At 43.2% G+C, this 21,416-nt stretch overlaps 1 protein-coding gene across 1 annotated transcript in view; it reads right to left on the bottom strand.

Annotated features, from left to right (window-relative positions):
- The window catches only part of LOC137785098 (teashirt homolog 1-like), a 28,736-nt gene extending 11,448 nt beyond the window's left edge, over positions 1 to 17,288 (bottom strand). The window contains exons 1-2 of the mRNA XM_068576137.1: positions 16,951 to 17,288; positions 16,060 to 16,712 (exon numbers count right to left, since the gene is read on the bottom strand). Coding sequence (XP_068432238.1) covers positions 16,060 to 16,099 — 40 coding nt within the window. The 5' untranslated portion in view covers positions 16,100 to 16,712; positions 16,951 to 17,288. The remainder of the gene's footprint in view (positions 1 to 16,059; positions 16,713 to 16,950) is intronic.
- Positions 17,289 to 21,416: the final 4,128 nt, after the last annotated feature.

Raw genomic sequence — 21,416 nt, 5'->3', positions numbered from 1 at the left:
GATATAAAAGCTACGTTAGCTTAGTACGGTTTGCTAAAGCTTACCTTGAATTTGAGCAGATTCATTTTGCAACTCTACCGACTGGAAGTTTTCGGTTTTAGAAGCGGTGTGACTACTGGGCAGTCTGACAGATGGGTACGCGCGCACATAATGTTGTCTTTCTGGATCAAAACATTTCATCAGCTCCTCTCGACCCTTATCTACTTCTTGGGAAGACATTCAAAATAAACCGCGGACCAGATAAGCAACACTGAACACAAGAATGCAGAGGACTACGTGAGAACATGACCTCAGAGACAGACAAAGAAATCAGAACTTTCAAAACCATAAAGTCACTTCAGGGAAATTAAATAGAACCGCAAACCCTAAGGGCAGGAAGCTGCTCAGGACAACCAAATGTCCTCAAACATTTTAGTGCTTTTAACTGCTCGTGTCACCAGGGAAATTCCAGAAATTGTGCACCATCAAAACTGTTATCCTTTATGCATCGCCACATTTTCTTTTTTATTCTGCCCGCTTAAGTGACGAGGTAGAAGCAAAGCATGGCGCTCCATTAAACAAAGTTTTCCTGTTCAACACTAGTTTAGGATTTAAAGCCTGATGAATAGCACAGGAGTGTGACAAAAAAAAAGAAAAGAAAAAACAACAAAAGCATAAGCTGAACTGAGTTTGGAGTGTGTATATGTACTTTGTGTAGAGCTTTTTTTCTCCCTTTCCTGATGACCATGGCAATAAAGTGACAAAAGAACAAATGATGGGAGGGAGGAGGGATTAGGAGCTGAGAAAAGGTCCCTCGAGAAAGTCAGTAAATTATGTACTGGGCTCTCAAAGTGGACTAGTATCAGTAGCCATCTCAACCTGATTGCGTCTGTGTGCGACTATGCATGCCCATGTGTGTGTGTGTGTGTGTGTATGCCTGTGTGTGTGTGTGTGTGTGTGTGAGCGAACAATGGCTATGAACAGCTTCACAGTCACAGAGAGAGAGAGAGAGGCAGGAAGAGAGGAAGCAATCCTTCAACAGAGCACAATATCAGACTGCGGACAGACAACGAACGGCTGGAAGGTTCTGGAAAACGAGAGAAGCCTGCCTCCCTCACATTTCAGCTCCAAACGTCGCCTCCCAAAGTGCCCTCCATCTAACACTAACACGCACACACTCACACACACACATAAATGGCACCATAACTCTATATCCGCAATCAATCTGGGCTATGAAGACACATCCATCTCCAGTAATGTTAATGGGAGGGTTCTGGTGGTTGGAGGGGGTGGAGGACAGGGGTAAAACAGAGGGTATGCGACTGCAAGGCTGACCTCAGAGCAGTGTGAGGTAATACGGGCTGTGTGTGTGTGTGTGTGCGTGTAATAGAGACAGAGTAAATGAATAAAAAGCGAGAAAAGAGCTGCGTGCATTTGTGCGTACAGTTGTGTATTTGTCTGCATGTCAGGGGGTCAGGTGTGTGTGCGTCAGTGTGTGTGGGAGAGAGACTGATGGCTGTCAGCTCGCATCTGGCAGAGAAAATAAATTAGGCTTATGAAGACAAATGAACAGGCTATGGAAAGAGTAAACGGGGGTGGAGGGGGATCATGACAGAGAGAGCGTAGAGCGAAGGGAAGGAATGAAGAGGAGGAAGACATAATGAAGGAGAAAAGAAGGATATTGTGAGTATGCGGTGGCATGGATATGAAAGGAAGGAGATGGAGCGGCGTTGCCAACTAAGAGAGTTTCTTTCGGCAGCCAGTGACCGTTCATTAAGAAGGACGGGCACACAGACAGGCCTGCTGCTGGCAACAGGAGAAGCTTTGGCATGCGGCTTCCCTGCCTGCAAGGGAAACATATATGTGGGTGTATGTGTGGGTATGTGTGTTTGTGGGTCCACTGCCAGCACGTTGGAAATCATGAAAATATATTTCTTTGCTTTAGACTCTTCTTTCTGTAAAGACAAGCAAAAAAAAATAAAGCCTTTAAAGCCACACTGCACCTTGGATATAATGAGTTATCACTGGGGTGGTTTTTGTGCTGGAAGTGCCTTTCAGTGTGTGTTTCCTCTGCTTGTGTGTTGGTGTCAGCGTGTATCCATGTGTGCTCTATCTCCGCAGATTTGTCAGTGTCTATCCCTTGACACACTCCCCTCGTTGCGAGTGGAGGAGAGCTCTCGGGGGGCTTTGTCACGCGGCGGTCTGTTCTTTTCCTGAGGCCTGGCGCCCCTCGTTTGATAAATGACACATGTCATTCTGTCAGCCCCTGCCATCCGGGCTGGGAGGCCCCGAGCTGATGTATGGCCGCCCAGGCTAAAGGAAATCAGAGTGTTTTGGCAGCGCCTTGAGAACATGGCCTCTTATAAGGGGTATGTGTCTGTGTGTTTGTGCCTGTCTGTCTGTGATACTGAGTGCATGTTTAATTGTGTGTGTGTGTGTGTGCCTATTAGTGAGTGTCTGCGTACATGTGCATGTGTGCGTGCGTGTGCTTGCTCTCAACCTGTCAGGCGGACGGGCAGAGAGAGACAAATCATCGTCATGGCCGACCCCAGCTGTTCCCCAAATTTGGTGCGAGGAGGAGAGCGAGGGATAAAATCCTGCCGTTTGAGTTTTAAACGACTGATGCTTCCCAGAAACGGGACTGAGTGAGAGGACAAGCGGAGCTGAGCACACACAAACACACACACACATATACACACACAAGCTGTATCAAAACCCCAATAGGAATCAAGCCAATCCCAGAAGGAAGCAACAGACAGCCGGAGTGGATTTCTCGAAAACAAACATGCGCGTACACACACGTAAACACACATGCTTCAAACGTACGCATGTATAAACACATGAACACAAACTTTGGACATGGCATTTGCACCTTAACCAACATAAAAAAAGGCAGTCAAAATCATAGCAGACAAAACCATGTTTAGAGAAGTGTCAGATATAAAACAAAAAAAATAAACTCTATATTTCATCCTTCTATCAAACCTCGCCGGTATCGTTGGTCAGAGATTCTTAAAACACCCTCACTAAACTATCTCAAGGTCCAGGCGGTCCTCACAGTCACACACCAAACACATGCACAGACATTTCCCTGGTGGAGGACATTCCCACCTGGAGGTTGTGAACTCTGTATGACCCTGTTTGATTGGGCCAAACTCCCTCTCCCCTCCTCCCCCTCCTCCTCCTCCTCCTCCTCCTCCTCTCCCACGGAAAAGAAGCAGAGCGTCATTAAGCTGTGAGTGATGAGTGGCAGCCATGGGTGACATCCTCCCCTCTCTCTCTCTCTCTCTCCTCCACTCTCCAACTGCTTTCGCTGTCTCTCTCTCTCTCGCCTCTTTTTTCTTCTCCATTGCCTTGATACTTTTCTCTCTCGCTTTATTCACCTCTCTCTCCATCCCTCAACCCCTCAAGTCATTTCTCTTTCACTCCTCTGTTGCTTTGCCTCCTCTTTTTCCACTCCCTCATCCCTCCCTCCTTTGTCACCCCCCCCCTCCCCCTCCCGTCTCTCCCTGGTTCTTTTTTGTCTGCTGTCACTCTCTTTTTCTCCCCTTTTTTTCACCCCTTAAAGCCCCTCCCCTCTCTCTCACACTCGCTCTCACACTCACACACGCACACACACACACACACTAGGGCCTCACTCAGTCGTGTCTAGCTCTCTGGCCCCGGTCATGTAGACACTCAGCTCCTCCATACATAATAGATCCCAAATATCCAGAGGAGGGGGTTCACATTATCACCCGCTCAGGATTGTGCCATCAGCACTGCTTCCACAGTAGCTCCACTGTTTGGCACCGCGAGGCCAACTGTAGTTTTAAAATAGTTTTAATGAATATGTGAAAATGTCTTATTTTTTAACCAACTTCCATTCAGACAGGCTTGTCCAGTCGTGTGTGTTAATTTCCAGTCCCAAGGAGGGCACTTTTAACGGCTTCGCACAAGTTGTCAGGCTTTTACAGTAGGTGTTCGGAACTTTTATAATTGAACCTCAAAGCATAATGTCACATCTTGTCTTTTTGGAAGTGGAAGTAAGCTGCAAGTGTCCTGGATCGACCAGAAATGCAGCCTTGTAGTACCGTGTAACACTCTGTCCCTCAGACAAAAAATACACACGACAGGTTCCTTTTCGTATTTAATTCACAATGCCATAAGAACGATGCTCACATTTGTAAAATAATTGAGAGTATTCTCTCTTTGGCTGTTGTACGTCGTGGTGAAGTTACTGGAGGAGGAAGTGGAAGGAGATAATTGACTCAACTTGATGTTAATCAGCGCGAGCCATTCTGCTCCTTGATCTTGTTTAGTTAGACTGAGTTTAATTAACCAATCCTGACATGCACAGTCTCCCTACGGACAAACGCTTCGCCCCGTGCACACAAAAGAAACGTAACGTTACGGATCGTGTTCGGTGCTTCTTGTGTGAATAAAGTAACTACAAAAAATGAACATAGTTGTTCATTATGTTGATACTATGCTGATACTTTTTTATATTTTTGTATTAAAAAGTTTAGCCAAAGCTCTTCTTATTCAGATGGACCCTCACAAACAACCTGTTGTTTGCTGTACCCTCAAGCAAGTTGAATCTGCACTTTTCTTCCTGTTGCTGGCTCGAAGAACGATTGACCTCATGACATGAAACGTAAACTTTCACCAATCAGTTTGTATACTTCCACTGTTTTAATAAATGATGATTAAAGTGCATTCATCTGACCTTTATCATGTTGTTTATGCTGTTATTAATGTGTTTCATGTGCACATAAATCAAAAAGTATTTATGATGTACCATGACTCAAAGATGTAATATATTGTTTTGAATATAAAAGAGTTTTTAACAGTATTTTGGGGTTTTGGGCGACAGGCAACATTTGGGCTTTGGGAGGTTGTGATTGAAACTATATTATCTTCCAGAATTGTATGGACCAAATGATTTATTATATATTCAAGACAATTTCTTAATTTATAACTAAATTAATAATAATAATTATGATTATAATGATTGTTGCTTTAAATAAATTGTAGCATACTGAATCACCATTATCATGTTTTTGTAAAAAATATTTCTAGCTGATAGTTTCTGTCCAGTTTGATATAAATATTGTGAACTGAGTCATAACTTTGAACTTCCAGTTTAATGTGTACAACGTTCGCTGTTAATTTTCTGTTTCCTAAATCAGATGATATTGTTAAAACAGAGAAGTTTAAGTATGAGGCTCCAACTATGAGGAGAGGGAATGAAGTGACACACTGAGATGAGGGGAAAAACAGAGCTGTTTAGTAAAAATAAAATCAAAGTACGTCATACTCACACCTTCGAATGAGTCATACACACTGGGAATGTGTCTTTGAATGTAAGAACAGATGAATTACAAATATACTGTCAGTAATTACCACGTAGACAAAAATATTGCACAGACCTTAACATAGTTCAAACAACAAGCGCTACCCAAATAAAAAAGGCACAGATACTACTGAATAGACTCCAATGGACGAGTCAGACGAGATCCAGAAGCCTTTCATGGACAATATTTTGCATGAGGGAGCAAACACATCCATAAAAGTGCACGAAGCGGCTATACAGGCAAGTGGTAGAGGAATGCATTATTTTGAGGTAAATAAAGTAAAGGTAGTACCTACTGCCAAAGTTCAAATGTCTGCATTATTATAATAATGCATTACATAATTTAAAGTACTGCATTTAAAAATTCACTTCAATCATAGTACAAAAAAAAAGTATCACAAATAAAAGTACTCATAATGCCGGCTCCATCAGTGGCATGTATGGATTATTATATAGAGCATCACTGATGTGTCAGCCTCATTTTAATGGTTCAACCAATCATATGACATCTATCCATCAATCTGCAACTTTTAACTACGGGGAATTTCTTTGTAGCTCCTTATCCTTACGATGCTTTAAGTCTGCCCATTTTTTAGAGGTCCAATTGCTCTAAAACGCCCCAACTTCCATTCCATTGCCACTTTAAATATGTACAATGTCTGTACAGTAATTATTAAGTGACAGCCAGCAGGTGGTTAGCTTAGCTTCGCATTAAGTCTAGAAACAGCTAGCCTTGCTCCGTGAACGAGCACTTCTCAACCTCAATAATGAATTAATAAATAATCGTTAGTTTTATCTGTAAAAAAAAAAAAAAAGTGCAAAAAAAGAGGCGGATGGACCAGAGATAGACAAGTAAACAGGACAACAGTCGCAGACAGGCAGAGGCAGGTGATCACAAACAGATGCTCAGGTGGACGGCGAGTTCCACGGGAAGCGCTGGTGTGCTGAGTGACGAGAGAGACACACTGACAGAGGAGACGTTTGGGTGTACGGGAGCCCTCCCGCTGCTCTCTCCGAGACAGACGACTTAGAGGGACAGAGCTGAGCTTATACCCCCCTGTGATTGTCACCGTCTGAGACAACGCGGCGGCTCAGGGAAGATTTGGGAGGAACTTTTAGAGGCAGCATGTGGTGTTGTTGAATCGACTGGGATCCAGCGACGTTACATCCCTTATCCACCGCCAGTCAAGCCGAACACTGTTAAGTAATTACTCTGTGTAACCCCCGAGAAGATTGTGGTCGATGGGTTTCTTTTATGTGTTAAAAGTCAAACAAAACTAAATAGCACACAATGTGCTTTGATTCCTTTCCTGTAACATCATTTTACGAGAATAGAAATAGTCTTGGAAAATATGTGACAGTCATGTGTTTGGACTTGAAAGACGATGACACAAGATTTAACTGCCCTGTGACCGTTCACATTTTTACAACAACAAGAAGTGTGACTGCTGGAAGTCGCTGAAATCAAACTATCGCAAAAGGAGGCTCTTGAAATGTGAGAACGAGGCCAGCGGGCCTGAAAGGGTATACATTACGCTCTCCTTTTCAGATGTCGAGTTCATGTTCTTGTAACCAGTTCACTGACTCTTGAGCATCCGGCGAGAGAGAGAGAAAGAGAGAGAGAGAGAGAGAGAGAGAGAGAGAGAGAGAGAGAGAGAGAGAGAGAGAGAGAGAGAGAGAGAGAGAGAGAGAGAGGAGAGAGAACGATAGATGAGGGGGAGAGACAGGGAGGAAGATGAAAGAAAATATGAGCAGGGTAGAGGAGAATTGAGTCAGTAAGATAGAGATTGATGACAGATAGGAAGATGAGAAAAGGCTTACAGGGCGAGAGAGAGAAAGAGAGAGAGAAAAGAGGCCAGTAATCCTCAAAAAATCGAGGCGTGGGCTGATATAAAGATGAAGAGGGTGAGTGGAGGATGGCAGTGACACGAGACTGGGCTGCAGTGTGACCTTCCTCAGCGTCCGCGCTCAAGGACAAAGTGTCATCTGTTAACTGTATATACTCCCAGATGGCTTATCTGCAGCAAAAATAGTGACTAAAATGATATGCATCGCTTCTAAATCCACCTTATCAGTTAAATAAACACTCCTTTGGGGATAAAAATGTCCGCGCCCCCTGACTTTTGTCCACTTGCAGCGACAGTTTTTTTATCCTGAGGCCTTTAATTCATGGTATATATAATACTGACTGCTTCTTGCCAACATGCTCCACATGCTGAAAAAGTCTCTCTTTTGAGCTTTAAAGTGGAAAACAATCTTTAACACTACCTGCTGCTTAGTTTGAATATGTTTGATTATTATTGAAGTATATATCAGTGTACAGCCATCATGTGCATAAGTATTCAAGCCCATATTCGGCTTTTGCCTTGGCAACCACAACAAAATAAATAAATAAATACACACATTCTATTTGTAAGCCTCCAGCCGTTTGAGGGTTGCTTTGTAATTTGGTGTGAAGAATTGATGCAACTCTCTATTACAAAGTTTTAATTTTCCCATTCTGAACTTTAATAGAATTTCTGCTCAGATACAATATTCAGCGAAAAGGTACTGCAGTAGTTAGTGTCTTGAAATGACTTATTTCTTTTCACTAGCTAGTTTCCACAATTGTTTTTAACTGTTACTACACATTTCGCAAACAGTTGTTTGCTGCTGTGCTCTGAATCCCTTTGAGAGAACCGCTAAAGAACTGAAAAGTAAACGGAAAGTTGACATTAGGGATGCTCTCCAACTTTTTCTCTGATGATACCACTGATAAGGGAACTGTGTTTAATGTGGATTTGTCACATCTGGCCGATAACCGATCTGCTTATTTAGGTCAGTACAGTCGGTTCCAATACCGATTGGATTGATGCTTCTGGAGCGAAAGCACCACGTGTGCTTTTATTCTGGGACCGATGAAGTCATCTTTAAGCAACAGGCTGACGAGTAGCTGCTGTCGAAAATTCGAAAATTGCAAGCAGGTTTCTTTTTTCGGGATTATGGGAAGTCAACAGGATGTGTGCAAGTCGCCAAACTTCGAAAGCATAAATCACAAATGTAATACTTTCAGGCCGAGACCTACACTTTGACTGAGACGTCAATTCTGTATTACTGTGGCAGTCACATGACACTTTAGTGGTGAAAGTGGTTTCTGTAAGGACACTTAGTAAAACCTTAAGACGTGTCATTTTAATTAATTACATTGTTCTTCATGGTATAACCTATAATAAAGAATATGGGAAAAAAATATATATATATATGAAATATGTTTTTTTGTCTCTACATGTGCACTAATCTCCAATCTAATAATAATATATATATATATATATATATATATATATATATATATATATATATATATATATATATATATATATATATATATATATATATATACACATATATATATACCTGGCAACAGCAAAGCAAGTGTGGTGTTGGCCCGTGTGTCTGCTGTACAACGCAGGCGCATGTAATCAGTGGCTAATAACACGATGGGAGTCGCTGCCCCACCGTAAATCAATGGGCAAAATAATTGCTAATACACTGGTTATCGATTAGCGTGCCCGCCATGCTCTCATTTTCTGGGGCGACCGTGGCTAAGCGCTAAAGCAGTGACAAGGGTAAAGTGTTATTTCTCAAAAAGGCACAGAGACAGACAGCTGGGCCGCAAAGAAATGACTGCAGGGCCTCGGCAGTAATTCTTAATTGACACCTGTCAGAGCAATGGCAACAGTCACAGCTGTTGCGAGAGGACGTCGATCCAAGTCCTGTTCATCCGTCACTTTGAATACCTTTTCTTCACAGCCCTTCTTTCTCTCCCTTTGTTGTCTCCTTCCCCCCCCTCTTCCCCCGCACACCCTCTCGTACCCATCCAGGCTTCAACCCAGATGTTTCAAGGCCGGTTAACAGAAGCAGGACAACTTCCCAGCAGGGTCGTGCACGGCCTCCGGCAGCAACTCGCTCACTGTTTTTTGTTATTGTGTACTTTGTGGATCGAAGCTTTTCAGACTTAGCTTAACTGGCTGAGCTCTTGACCTCAGTATCAGCAATACGATGGAGCAAGGGACTCAATATAAAGGAGTACTAAGAGTAATTCAAACATCAATGCGCCTGCTATGGTGGCCAAGTATCTCCAGCTTTATCTTGAGTATGATCACCACGATTACTGCAGCAGACGCCACCTTAGTGGCAATTTCCAATCCATCAAGTGTAGCACAAAAGAAGAAGAAGAAGAAAAAAAAGTCAATGGTGAGTAATTTCTGAGATCATTTAGGGAAAATGTGGCGTCTTTTTGGCTTTAGACGAATTAGATCACAGCAACCAACAATGGCTAACTCTGTCTCTCCATGGTGGCGTCTGTCTGGCGTACAGAGCATCCATCATGCAGGGACACACACGATACATACAAATACACTGGTGTAACATTACACTGGAATTCATGACTAAAACCATAAAGTGGATTTATGCGAAAGTACTTAGATGACAGACATATAAAACGGCTGTATTGCAAAGGAAACATGGGGAAACAACCGAAAACACGCTGTAGACTGCAGGCTTCCCCGAGGACGCGCTGACCTCTGAGTGTACCCTGGACCTCCCCGTCTTCTTGCCTTAAATCATCGCTTCCCATTTTTATCTTTCTCCTCTGCATTCTTTTCTTTCCTTCTTCCACACTTAGCCTAATTCCCCGTGTCTTCCCTTGTCTGAGTCCCAAACAGCTTGAATCATCAGGAATCGTTCAGATAAATGTTTGTGGTAACAAGCAAATATTTGGTTTCCCACAATCCCTTGCTGCTTTGCCGAATCCGACTGAAATAGTGAAAATATTACAACCAGCTGGAACTTTAATTTTCTTAACATGTGAAAAATTAAATCGCCAAACATTTTCATAATTTAATCATTTCATTCGTTACTTTTGAAGATGCCAAATGTTTGTTGTTTGCAGCCTCTCAAGTATCAGAATGCCCATCCACATCATAAATAAACTGAATATGTGTACAAGACATCTACACATGTCACCTCTGGCTTGGTGAAATGATAACATTAATACAATCTTCTGACATCTATGGACAAAGCAATTATCTGTTAATCAGGGAAGTAATTTTCAGAATAATTGATTGTGAAAATAGTTGAAGGCTGATCCATGAATCTTGAGGAACGCACACAGCCATGGTTGTAACAAGGGTGAATAAGGGTCAGCTAGTGTAAACCTATAAAGAATAAATAAACAAATGGATTTAATAAACCCTCCCTGGGATTTCACCTCTTTTCTTTTCACCCAACTGAATTTTACTGAAAAGCTTTGTGTGCATGCTTCGCAATAAGCAACTGGTGGCCTAAACCCCTCAAGGATTAATTTTGTGGATGACGTCATTCTTGTTTTTATTTTCCATCCCCACTGTACATTGTGGCTTTTGTTGTGCAGCTGTTTTGAATCAACGCCAAGCTATCTTTGAGAATGGAAAACATACTCACTGAAAATCAGAGACAATAGAAACGCACAGGATGTGTTTAAAAGTGAGGGTGCTACGGAGTTTTATTCATTGTTTTCTTCACTTCTTGTGTCACGCTTGAGTGAAAATCCAGGTTTTCCTGCTTCCTCTCAACCTCATTTAGCTCCGGGATAGTTTTACCTCACTGCTGCAGCCCTGAGAGCCTCCACATCGTCACCCTGCTGCCGAGCCTAATTCCCACATATTTTCAATCCGAGCCTCTCTTTTCCATAAGAGCAGTCATCGATCTTCATTTGTCACTTAACCTCCACGAAGATGAGGACATAGAGTGTAGTTGTGCGAGTGTGCGCATTAGTGTGTGTCTTTGATTTCCTGAAGGCCTACTGGCTGTGACACCCCATGCAAATGAAACTGCGGGTGTAGCGGAGTGTGGGATAGCAAATATATCCACTGACTCCTTCAGTCAATGTCACCGGTTAATGACACTTTACATACACTGCCTTATCACGGGGATCAGAATATTTCACATTCATACACACACACGCAGGGTTGCACAAACTCCTCGTCTTGCTCAGTGACTCTTATACACACACACGCACACACACACGCGCGCGCGCACACACACACGCTCTGTTTTCATCTTCAGACTTTTCACTTCAAATAAAAAAAATACTAAATCTCACAGCGTAGCTTTAGCTTGTGATGTCATTAAATACTTTATCAGAAAAAATCCAGATAAAACCAACACAAGGTTCCAAGGCGATGGCTTCTTAGTTGTCAGGTGCCGGGAGCTAAATTTCTGCAGAGAAAATACAATGCAAAGTAACAACAACAACAACAACAAAATATACTAATTCTGCTTGGCTTCAGAGGCCGGAACATACCTCACATTCAATGCTATTCAGCAAGTCTATGAAGGCCTAGCTGTGCTGCACTTATACGCTGCGTCTACAGTGCCATCAGTTCATGTACAAAAACACAAGTGTACATCCAGACTCCGCTCACTCGTAACCTCATTACAGGCGCGGTGGTGTCCAGCGCGGTGTCGTCTTCACAAGCCGCACGTGTTGACGCGTCACGTCACCTCTCCTGTTCGACCGTGCGCTGGGACTACTGGGAGGGGGGGGCTGGGTGCACGAGAAGCGGCGAACGCCGAGTTGATTATATCAAGGCAGCTTGCCGACTTGACACCTTGCTGAATTTGTAAGCATTAATCGGTGGGGCCCTGTCACTGATCCGTCAGCTACCTGGATAATTAGGGAGCATGGCTAACGATGCCGTCGGGAAGAAGGGAAGCTCAACTTCTCCCCCACTCACAAGTCATAATTAAGAGCCTCCTTTCTTTCGCATTGAGGTAGCAATCGCGGCAGTATAGGGGGATCTCTTTTTAGCAGCCGCTGATGTCAGTGGAGAGAGGCTCATGAGGCGAGGCACTGTTCCGTGCGTACCTCATTGTGGCTTCAATCTGGACAAACGTTGCAGAGCGCTTTAATTAAACATGCTGAGCTAAGCTATACAGACAGATCATTAAAATGTAGCGCTGAAGTCCGTTTATTGGAGACACTGAATCACGCGTATTAAAGAAATTAACAGCATCCACGGCCCCTGACTGTAACCAGAACACTTGATTTATGTTTAGAGCGCTAAACTTTTTAATTAGTGGCATCAGTGTGTGAGTGGCCAAGCCCAGCCAGTTGCCTAACATTTCTATCAAGAGAGGAGACAAAGGCAAACTAATTACGGTCTTCAGCTGGGAAGGAACACATTTCCTCATGGTCATGTTGAACAGTATCACAGCATGTCACTTTCTCTGCCTCCCTGACCTGCACTAATTCTGTCGGTGGAGAGAAGCAGCTCTCTCTGCTGTCAGTGGAGATAAGAATCCAGCACAGGATCAAACATTGACAAACCTAAACATGCAAGAGTGAAACAAAGACTGAGCGGATTTCAGATCGCCGGCCTAATTCAACCGAACGACGCCGAGTATAAAGAAGTCCATGCCATACTCTTATGGGCCGGTATGCTGCTCCATCCCCTTGTGTATTGGTCACCCGGAGTTTGCCCCGCCTCCTCATCTGTTTCAGTAAAACTAAATGTTGCGCAGGGTAGGTCGTAAAGAAATGTATTTCTTTTGCAGGCAGACCTTTTTAACTCGCCTGGAATAAATTCAACACAAAGTCACACTGTAATCACACTGACGTGTTGAATGATTAGTTGACAGATTCATTACTTAGAGTGACGGTGTTTGATTTAGGAGATTGGAGCGGGAAAACTAAAAAAAAAAACAGAGTAGATATGCAGCACTACACATTTTTTTGCCAACAGAAATCAAAACTGTGACCTCAGTATCAAGGTAAATATAGGATTTACCTTATTTCTATATCTTTTACACAAGATAGTAACCTAATTACAAGTTATCTCGCTGTAGTATGGGCAGCATGGAGGCATTAATGCTACTCATGCAAGCAGCCCGATATGCACACTTTTCTTAAAACAGCAGCAGAAATAGGTGCTGATTACAGTATACAACTGTTTTTGAAGATGAGCCTATAAAATGTCAAACCTTTCAGAAAAATGACTTATTCAAGTTGTGTATTTTGTCCAATCAACGTTCCAAAAAGCTCAAATTAAAATTTCCCGCTGACATTAAAGCTCCATAAGCCTCACATCTGAGAAGCTAGAATCGGATTCTGTATTTGCGGGTATATGTGATGTAAGCAATACATTTATAATCAAAACTGTTGCAGATACATGTGAATCATGTACACTTTGTTGTTGTCTTAACCTATAACGGTGAACACGAGTTAAACGAAGAAAATTCATCAGAGAGAGAGAAACAGAACTCGCTTGAAGCCACCGTCACAACACTGTTCGCGTTCACCTCCCACTACATTCTAATTCTCATCATCATAATTAGCTTCTAAGATTGTACTGCATTGTTTACCTTGAGGTCCTATGAGAAATACCACGCAACACAACAGCACTTCAGTGAGAGGAGACAGAAGGAAAAAAAACAAAAAAAAACAGGAAAATGACAACAAATGACTGCAGCAAAAGTCTCTGCTGCTCAAATTGCACTGCACTGAAGTCAACTGCCAAAACTAACAGATGCAGTAATGTGGTTCCAAATGAAAGAACACTGATGTATTGTCACTGGTCATAAACTAGATAGGGTACAGCGCCATTACAGGGTCTAAAATCATCACTGTGACTGATGAAACAGAGCCCATTTAAAATGGCATACAAAGAGCCATTGAAACCTCTATCTCTCTCTCTCTCTCCTCTCTTTCTCTCTCTCCCTCTCCCTCTCCTTCTCTCTCTCTCTCTCTCTCTCTCAACATTTTGTTTTAGTGCAACTCCAAAGTGACAAATCCAGGTTGTGGAAATATCTGGTAATGCATTGTAAAAATAGCCTGTGTTTAAAAGGTGCGTACACAATTTCACAGAGGGAACAGTCTCTCTCTCACACACACACACGCACACACGCACACACATGCACACGCATAGACACACACAGACTTCAGGAAAGGTTTTAAAGTTTTTGGGATTGACCATATGTCAGGCGCTGGAAATAATGTAGAGACACAGGCTGCCAAGTTGGGATTAACCATTACTGCCTGTGATGTATGCGTCTGTCACAAAAGCAGACAATAAAATCAATATTCAAACGCTGAGCCTGAATGGGGCCACTTCAGAGCTCGGCTGAGCGACCAGGAGAGGCTGCAAAAGCAGGAAAACACTTTCTGTTTCATGCTCTCTTTTGGGGATTTCACCACTGTTTGTAGCAGAGGTATAAACCGACACTATTCACTCTCAGGCTTGTTCTTCAAACACATTTTCCTCTATCCATCACTAAAGCCTGGCGTCAATTAGAAATTACAGCCCCACCGAGTTCAAAGTCTTTCTGTCACAACCTTGATTAAGTCTGCTTAACCTCACATTTCCACCGCCTGCTTAACATTCTACAGCTGTTTTATTCGGCTTTGGTCATTACTGCGCCAACTTCAAAGGCTCCTCTTTCCCCCCGTCATTTGGAAATGCATGTCAATCACACACATCGCCCAGGGACATCAAATGGATTCAGGCAAACATGTGATTCTCTCTCAGAACAGTTCATGTCTGGTCAACTTAACGACGACATGGAGGCACGGCTGTAGGCGGGCGGGCAATATGTGGGAGCTGGGAAAAAAGAGAGAGATTGTGGCATTGAATTTCTCTGAAAATGTGTAATGATTTACTCTGCTTGAGGTCCTTTTTCAGAAAGGAAAAAAAAAAAGACAGTTAAATACAAATTAGTGCCTAACTTGTAACTCCTTATGTGCCTATTATTACACACGCTCATCCCGGAACACACTTTAAAACGTCTTAATTTAATATCAAGCAGGTTTGTGCAACCACGCAGTGATTTTGAGCTCATTCATGTTTAGATAATAGTGCATCCTGCCTCCCAAACATTTAAGACACATTTACAACACTTCCTTTCCCTCAGAGATGAACACGGAGGTCAGTGACCATTTGAGGTAACCTCCCCACTTCACCCTGCCGTGTTTTGGGGCTATTTCTGTCCGAGATGCCTCCCTGTGATCTCGCTACGCCCCAGCACCCCTCCTCCCCTCCTCCCCTGTTCCCTCCCCCCTTGGGTATTAATCGCAAAGTATTTATCCCGCTTGAGAACTTTTCTTTCAATTTGTCTTTTCTTTGCTCCTCGGCGGGGGCAAAAAGTTATCCTTTGAGGGCGTCCAGCTGCCGGGGCGCATGCGTGTCCCTCTGGTGAATGATTTACTGATGTTTATCAGGAATGAATAGATCAAAGGCAGTCGCATGACAGGCGATCAATCAAGCATCAAATCAAGGATGGCAATCCAACAGCGGAACTGAAAATATGCCACTTTTCTTTCTTTTCTTTCATTTCTTTTTTTTTCTTTCTTTTTTTAACTGGCACCAACACATCAAAACACGTTAGCCTGTATAAACGAGATGCGATGAGCTTTGTTTGTTTGGAGAACTTGGGATGCTGGCAACCTGAAGTGCAGCTGAGCGCGTTCATTTCTCAGGAGGCAGAATTGGCGACGAAGCATAAGGCTGCGTATACAGTACTGTTCGCCGCTCAAACACGCCTTAGATAAGGAGAAATAAACCCATTATGGGCTGTTGAGAGATGTGGGCTCGAGCCTGCTATAGCCTTGCATCGTGTCCCCGCATCGCTGTGTAAACTTGAGCGGGATTTCTTCCGGTTTGTCGTGACTGAGGAGAATAAAGTGCGTTTGTGCCGAGTGGGGTGTGTTCGTTTAGAGAGCCGGGGCTTACCTGCTGACCGCCGCGGTGCTTGCTGCTTTCTCCTCGGCATGCTGCTGCAGGACTTTCCGTTGGACTTTTCATGCAGAGATAAAAAAAATTTTTAAAAAAAAAGACAGCGGACAAGCTGGAGAGGAAACCAAAAGTGAGGAAATCAAAGCCAGCAGCGCTTCCTCGGTTCGTCAGCGGGTTGTTAGAAATAAAGTGTAGATCCCTCGCAGGGCGAAGAAAAGTCTCTCTTTTTTTTTTAAGTGTCGAGGTTCAATCTCTACTAATCAGTTGTATAATCTGCATGTCCGAAGATTACAAATCTGAAGGGAGCACGTCCGTTAACTTCTGCCGATCACAGAAACTCATCGCCGGCTGGGGTCGGTGGACTAAAAAAAAAAAAAAAAAAAAAAAGCTGTGGGAAAGCTCCGTGCGGATTCTCAGTCTATCGAGGGCGGATATGGACAGCTACCGGAGCTCCTCGACTCGTTTCCATCCAAAGAGCTTTACACGCCTTCGCCGGACTATATCGTACCTCTGTTCACGGAAGAAGAAAAAAAGTGAGGAGAAACGAAGCTCCCCTTCTGGCGTTTCGACTGGAGCGCGAGCTGCGCTGTAGTGCTCCGCTCCGTCCGTCCAGGTGCAGCTCCGAGCTCCTCCACGACCTCCGCCACAGTCTTCCAGAGGAAATCGGAGGGGAAAAGGAGAGGAAAGAGTGACACGTTAGCGAGGACTGCGTGTCAATCAGTCAAGTGTGTGTACGTGTGTGTGTGTATGTGTGTGTGTGTGTGTGTGTGTGTGCGTGTGTGTGTGTGTGTGCGTGTGTGTGTGTGCGCGCGGAGAAAAGCCTGCAGCAGCAATCAGCTCACACACCCCGTCTCCCTGAAAACAGCCGCTGGATAATGAAATACTCACATATACGCGTGTCCGTCCGATTGTCAACATGGACACTTGACGAATTTCTCAGAAAGTCATCCCCAAACACAACGGAGCGGGCCCGCCCTCCGAGCCGCGGACTGCTGCGGTTGTTTGGCGCTTTTGTGTTTAATGTTATTTGTTGTAAAGAGCGCGTGCAGCGAGCGTCCCCGGGTATTCTCCGCAGTGAAGTGTGCGCACATTTGGTGATGCGCGGTGCGTTCAGACAGCTCCCACTGATAGACAAGACACATCCAGCTGCCTTTCCGGCCTCTCCTTTACTCCACCCCTCCACCAGCGTCACCCTGACAGGCAGAGCCCACCTGTCAATCCGAGGCTCTAATTGTTCACTGGGATGGCTTTCAGTCCAACGCCTTTCCGTCTCCCCCCACACACACACACACACAACCACATGCACGCAAAGACACGCACGCACACACACGCACACACACACACACACGCACACACACACGCACACGAGGGGCGCGTCCCGTTTGTTATCATGTGATGATTTGTAAACTTGCACTTTAACAACAGAATGAGAGCTGCCTCAAACAAGTTGACGGGTGTGTGCGTGGGCCTGCGTGTGTGTGTGTGTGTGTGTGTGTGTGTGTGTGTACGTGTGCGTGTGTGTGTGTGTTCGAGGGATTTGTAAAAATCACATTTCGTTTTATAGTCTCTGCTGCTAGTGTATATGTATGGAATATTAGCTAAGGAATGAAATCGTATCCTTGACAATACGAATCCATATTTTAATATGCAAATACAAATAAAATCTCCATATGAAATCGCTAAAAACACCAATAAACCTATTAGACAATTGTTGATCCGACACAAGGAGGATAATCTTTCTACAAGCACAGCAGGATCAGGCCTGACTGATTATTAGGATTATAGCTTGAAACATCAATCACTAATAATTCATGGAAACAGTAGGACTTGGAATTGGTGACAAAACGTGTATTAAAAAAAAAATGCCGTCATGAAACACAACTTCCGCAAATGGCATTACATCAAGTTATTCTTAGAATAAGACATATACTTTTACGACATTTTCCTCTCCCTCGACCACACAATGTAAGAAGAAAAACAGTTTTACTTTTCCCAGACAGCCTTGAGTGTGCAGTGCAGATCGTCTCTCAGCTCTGCCCCCAAAGTTTGCTTCAAAAATGTGGAGATTTCCAGTGACCTCTTTAGCGGGACAAAGGAGGCTGCAGATCGATTCGTTACACCTTTTTCTGGAGAGGCTTGTGGTGAAGGGGAGGGGCTCTGAATCCACAAGAGGCTCCATTAATAGCCTACACTCCGTCCTAACTATTATCCACCATAAAGTGTTTATAAAGGGCACACAAGTAGGCTAATGTTATCTCAAATGAGACAGCCATGATTAAGTGCATGGCGAGGATGGAGAAGAAGAAAACGGAGAGAGAAGGGGAAGAAAGTGTAAAGTTTGAGTGATAGAATCAACAAATAACGTGGATGGCACGGGGGAGCGGGCTCGGTTCAGACTGGATGCGCTCCTCCTCCTCCGTCTCTGGGACTCTAGCAGACCCGGATGCAAAGCCTCCAGTCCGGGCTGCGACCGGAGCTTTGGACTGGATCGTTTACAAGAAGCTGGATTACGAACTCTCCTAAACCGTCCTGCTGTAACTGATTCTGGTGAGTTTCTGAATTTCCCCCCTCACGTATTATCTTTTTTTTTTTGTCTCTCTCCACAGTGAACAGGTAATACACAGCCGGGTGTCTCCTCCTCATTACGCACAGCAGCGAGGCTCCTCTAAAGATCTCTGCGTCCGCGCGGTCGGTATTTTTTTGAGCACTGCCTGTCTGTGAAAAGTGATCATCTGCGCAGAGAGGATGTCTGAGGTCGCCTATTATGTGGTAAAAGAAATACCAAGTACCGCCCCAACATCTGTCTATCCCTGTCTGTCAAAGCGGCCTGGCCGCTGATTGATGGAGAAGACTTACGTCACTATACTGTCACCCTGAAGTCTGCAGACAGACAGACAGACAGACAGGAAGGAGAGCTGCAGTTCACTCATTATTCTTCCTTTTCTTGGGGATGTTTTACACAAATTCAAATTGTGTGTACACTTATTCATACTGATCATATTTAGGATTCAATTACAAACACAAATCACATTGAAAACCAGATCAAATATATATGGAAAGACAATATTTTTATTTTAATGCTTCATTTAGCAGCCAATGCTGGCTCACTTAAAATAATTATGAATGCTGTTGTTGGATATGTAAAATGCTTGAATGTTCTTTTCTCCGACTCGAGTGCAGGACTGTTATTACTGCAGTGTACCTTATCCCTTGAACAAAAACATTAAAGCTTGGCTGCAAATACATCAGCGGTGGATGTAAACTGCTTCACGGCCCCTGGGTGAAGTTTTTCATTACACTATTTATTTTAGTAGTTTTAAGGGGAGAGCTGTTAAAATAGAATAAGAAAAACAAGATGTTGGATCCTTCATTTAAATCCAAAATATTATTGACATTTAAGCTATTTTTAAACATGAGTCCTTATTAAAACAACAATACCAATTTATCATTATTCATAAAATGTTGAGGTCAGGGACTAAAAACTGTGAATGAAATGAACCCACCTTCTGTAACAATACACAATAAGAGCTTGACTACGAGTCATTCTTATTTTTGGTGTGAGGTATCCTTCTGGCTCTCGGGATCAGAGGCACAGCAGAGAAGCTGGTGCATGATCTGATCCTGGGCCAGCAGGGGGGGACATGTAGTTCAAGAGGCCGGGCATGCAGGAACCGGCTCTGCATGGAAATGTCTGTCCATGTGCACGACTCATGCAAACGAGAAGCTCGCCCAAATGTTCATGCTACAATCACTATGGTTTTCTCTGTTTCCGTATTGCATTTCTTTCTCGCCGTTCTTCTCTTTCTTTTTTGATTTCCTGCTTGTTTTTGCTTCTTCCTCTTATCTTCTGTGTCCCCTGTCTCTTTAGACGGCATATGCACAACTACTGTGAAAGTGTCATTTTATGTGAATTTGTGGTAATTAGTTGGGCTTTTAATTCAAAAGAATTTCCCCTTTACACAACTTCTTCCTGAAAGTCACAGATAATATTTGAACCTTACAGCTGAGATGAAAAATAAAATAAAGAAGTTGCACTACTTTCTTTATAACCTTTGACATAACATTTACAACAATACAGTGACTTATATTCACATTTCTTCCACAACAGAAAGCCACACACGAGCAGGACATCATGATCCAAATTGCCCGCTACAGTAGTTATTCTACTCGTGACGCTTACACACAGAAGAGGGGGGGGGGGGTCTATGAGCATGAATGACAAAAGCCGAACGCACAAACAGTTGTTTCCCACCACCCCCAACTTGTACACATGCAGCCCCTCTTCCACACACTGTGGCACGGTGACAGCGCGATGACACGTCGTCCTGTTTCCTTCTCTTCTGTGTGATGAAACCCCCTCAGAACTGGTGGGAACATCCGAGTAGTTGTCATGTATATTTTACATACATTACTCTCTACTTTCTTTTCTTCTTTTTGTAGGTCTGACGTGACCATCGACGAAGCAGTTTACGAGATCTCGTGGATCGTACCGCAAAGGAGTCCTGCTGGTTGTCAAATGAGGTGAGGGACCTTGTTTGAGAAAAGTTAAACTCGTGACTAAATCATGACAAAAATACTTTTTTTTTTCCAAGTGGAAATCCTGTAACTTTGAAAAACAGTGTGGTTCCCAAAAAAAAAGATAATATTGGAAATGAAATGTCACCAATATACATTTACTCAAAGACGTGACTAAATACGTTCCAACGTTTTTAGTGTGAGAAACATCATTAATAATACATATGTGTCAAATATAAATGTTGTTGACTGTAATGCACCTTTCAGCATATTTTTCACATGAACTCCCAGAAAGAGAATTCCTACTGAGCTATGATTTCATTTATTTTTCATATGCCACCTAACAATTATGTGTAAAAGCAAATGATTAGTTTAAAAAACAACAACAATAAAACCAATGAAACCAAGGTCATGCCTTGATGTTTGTGTGTTGACATTTTGTTTTGCGGCGAGCTGCAAGCCGGTCAAACATGCAGCACAAAAAAATAATGCAACTTAAAAAATATCCAGAACACCCGTAAATATAACTTTCTTTCTTCCCCTTCCCCTTTTCTAATCTTCCTATTTATTACTATCTCCTTGTTTCATCGTCATCATCACTGCCACGCAGAGAATCACATGACCCATGAATGAAAAATAACTTAAATGATATAAAAGGTTGTAGACACACAGTGTTGTAGGATTTTATTATTTTGACACCAGTCAACAAGCTGGAAACACTTTCAGTGGAACTGTTTGGTATGCAGCAAAGCAAGTTCTTGTATTGACAAAGTACACAGCATGGAGATCACCGTATGAATACCATCTTTTACATTTCTCATTCCTCAGCAGGTTTTTTT

Source organism: Clinocottus analis, unplaced genomic scaffold, assembly GCF_023055335.1.
Source record: "Clinocottus analis isolate CAN_PGR_092001 unplaced genomic scaffold, fCliAna1.0.p SCAF_14, whole genome shotgun sequence".
Lineage (NCBI taxonomy): Eukaryota > Metazoa > Chordata > Actinopteri > Perciformes > Cottidae > Clinocottus > Clinocottus analis.
Note: the sequence above shows the minus strand (reverse complement) of the source record. Positions and strands in the feature narration are given on the sequence as shown.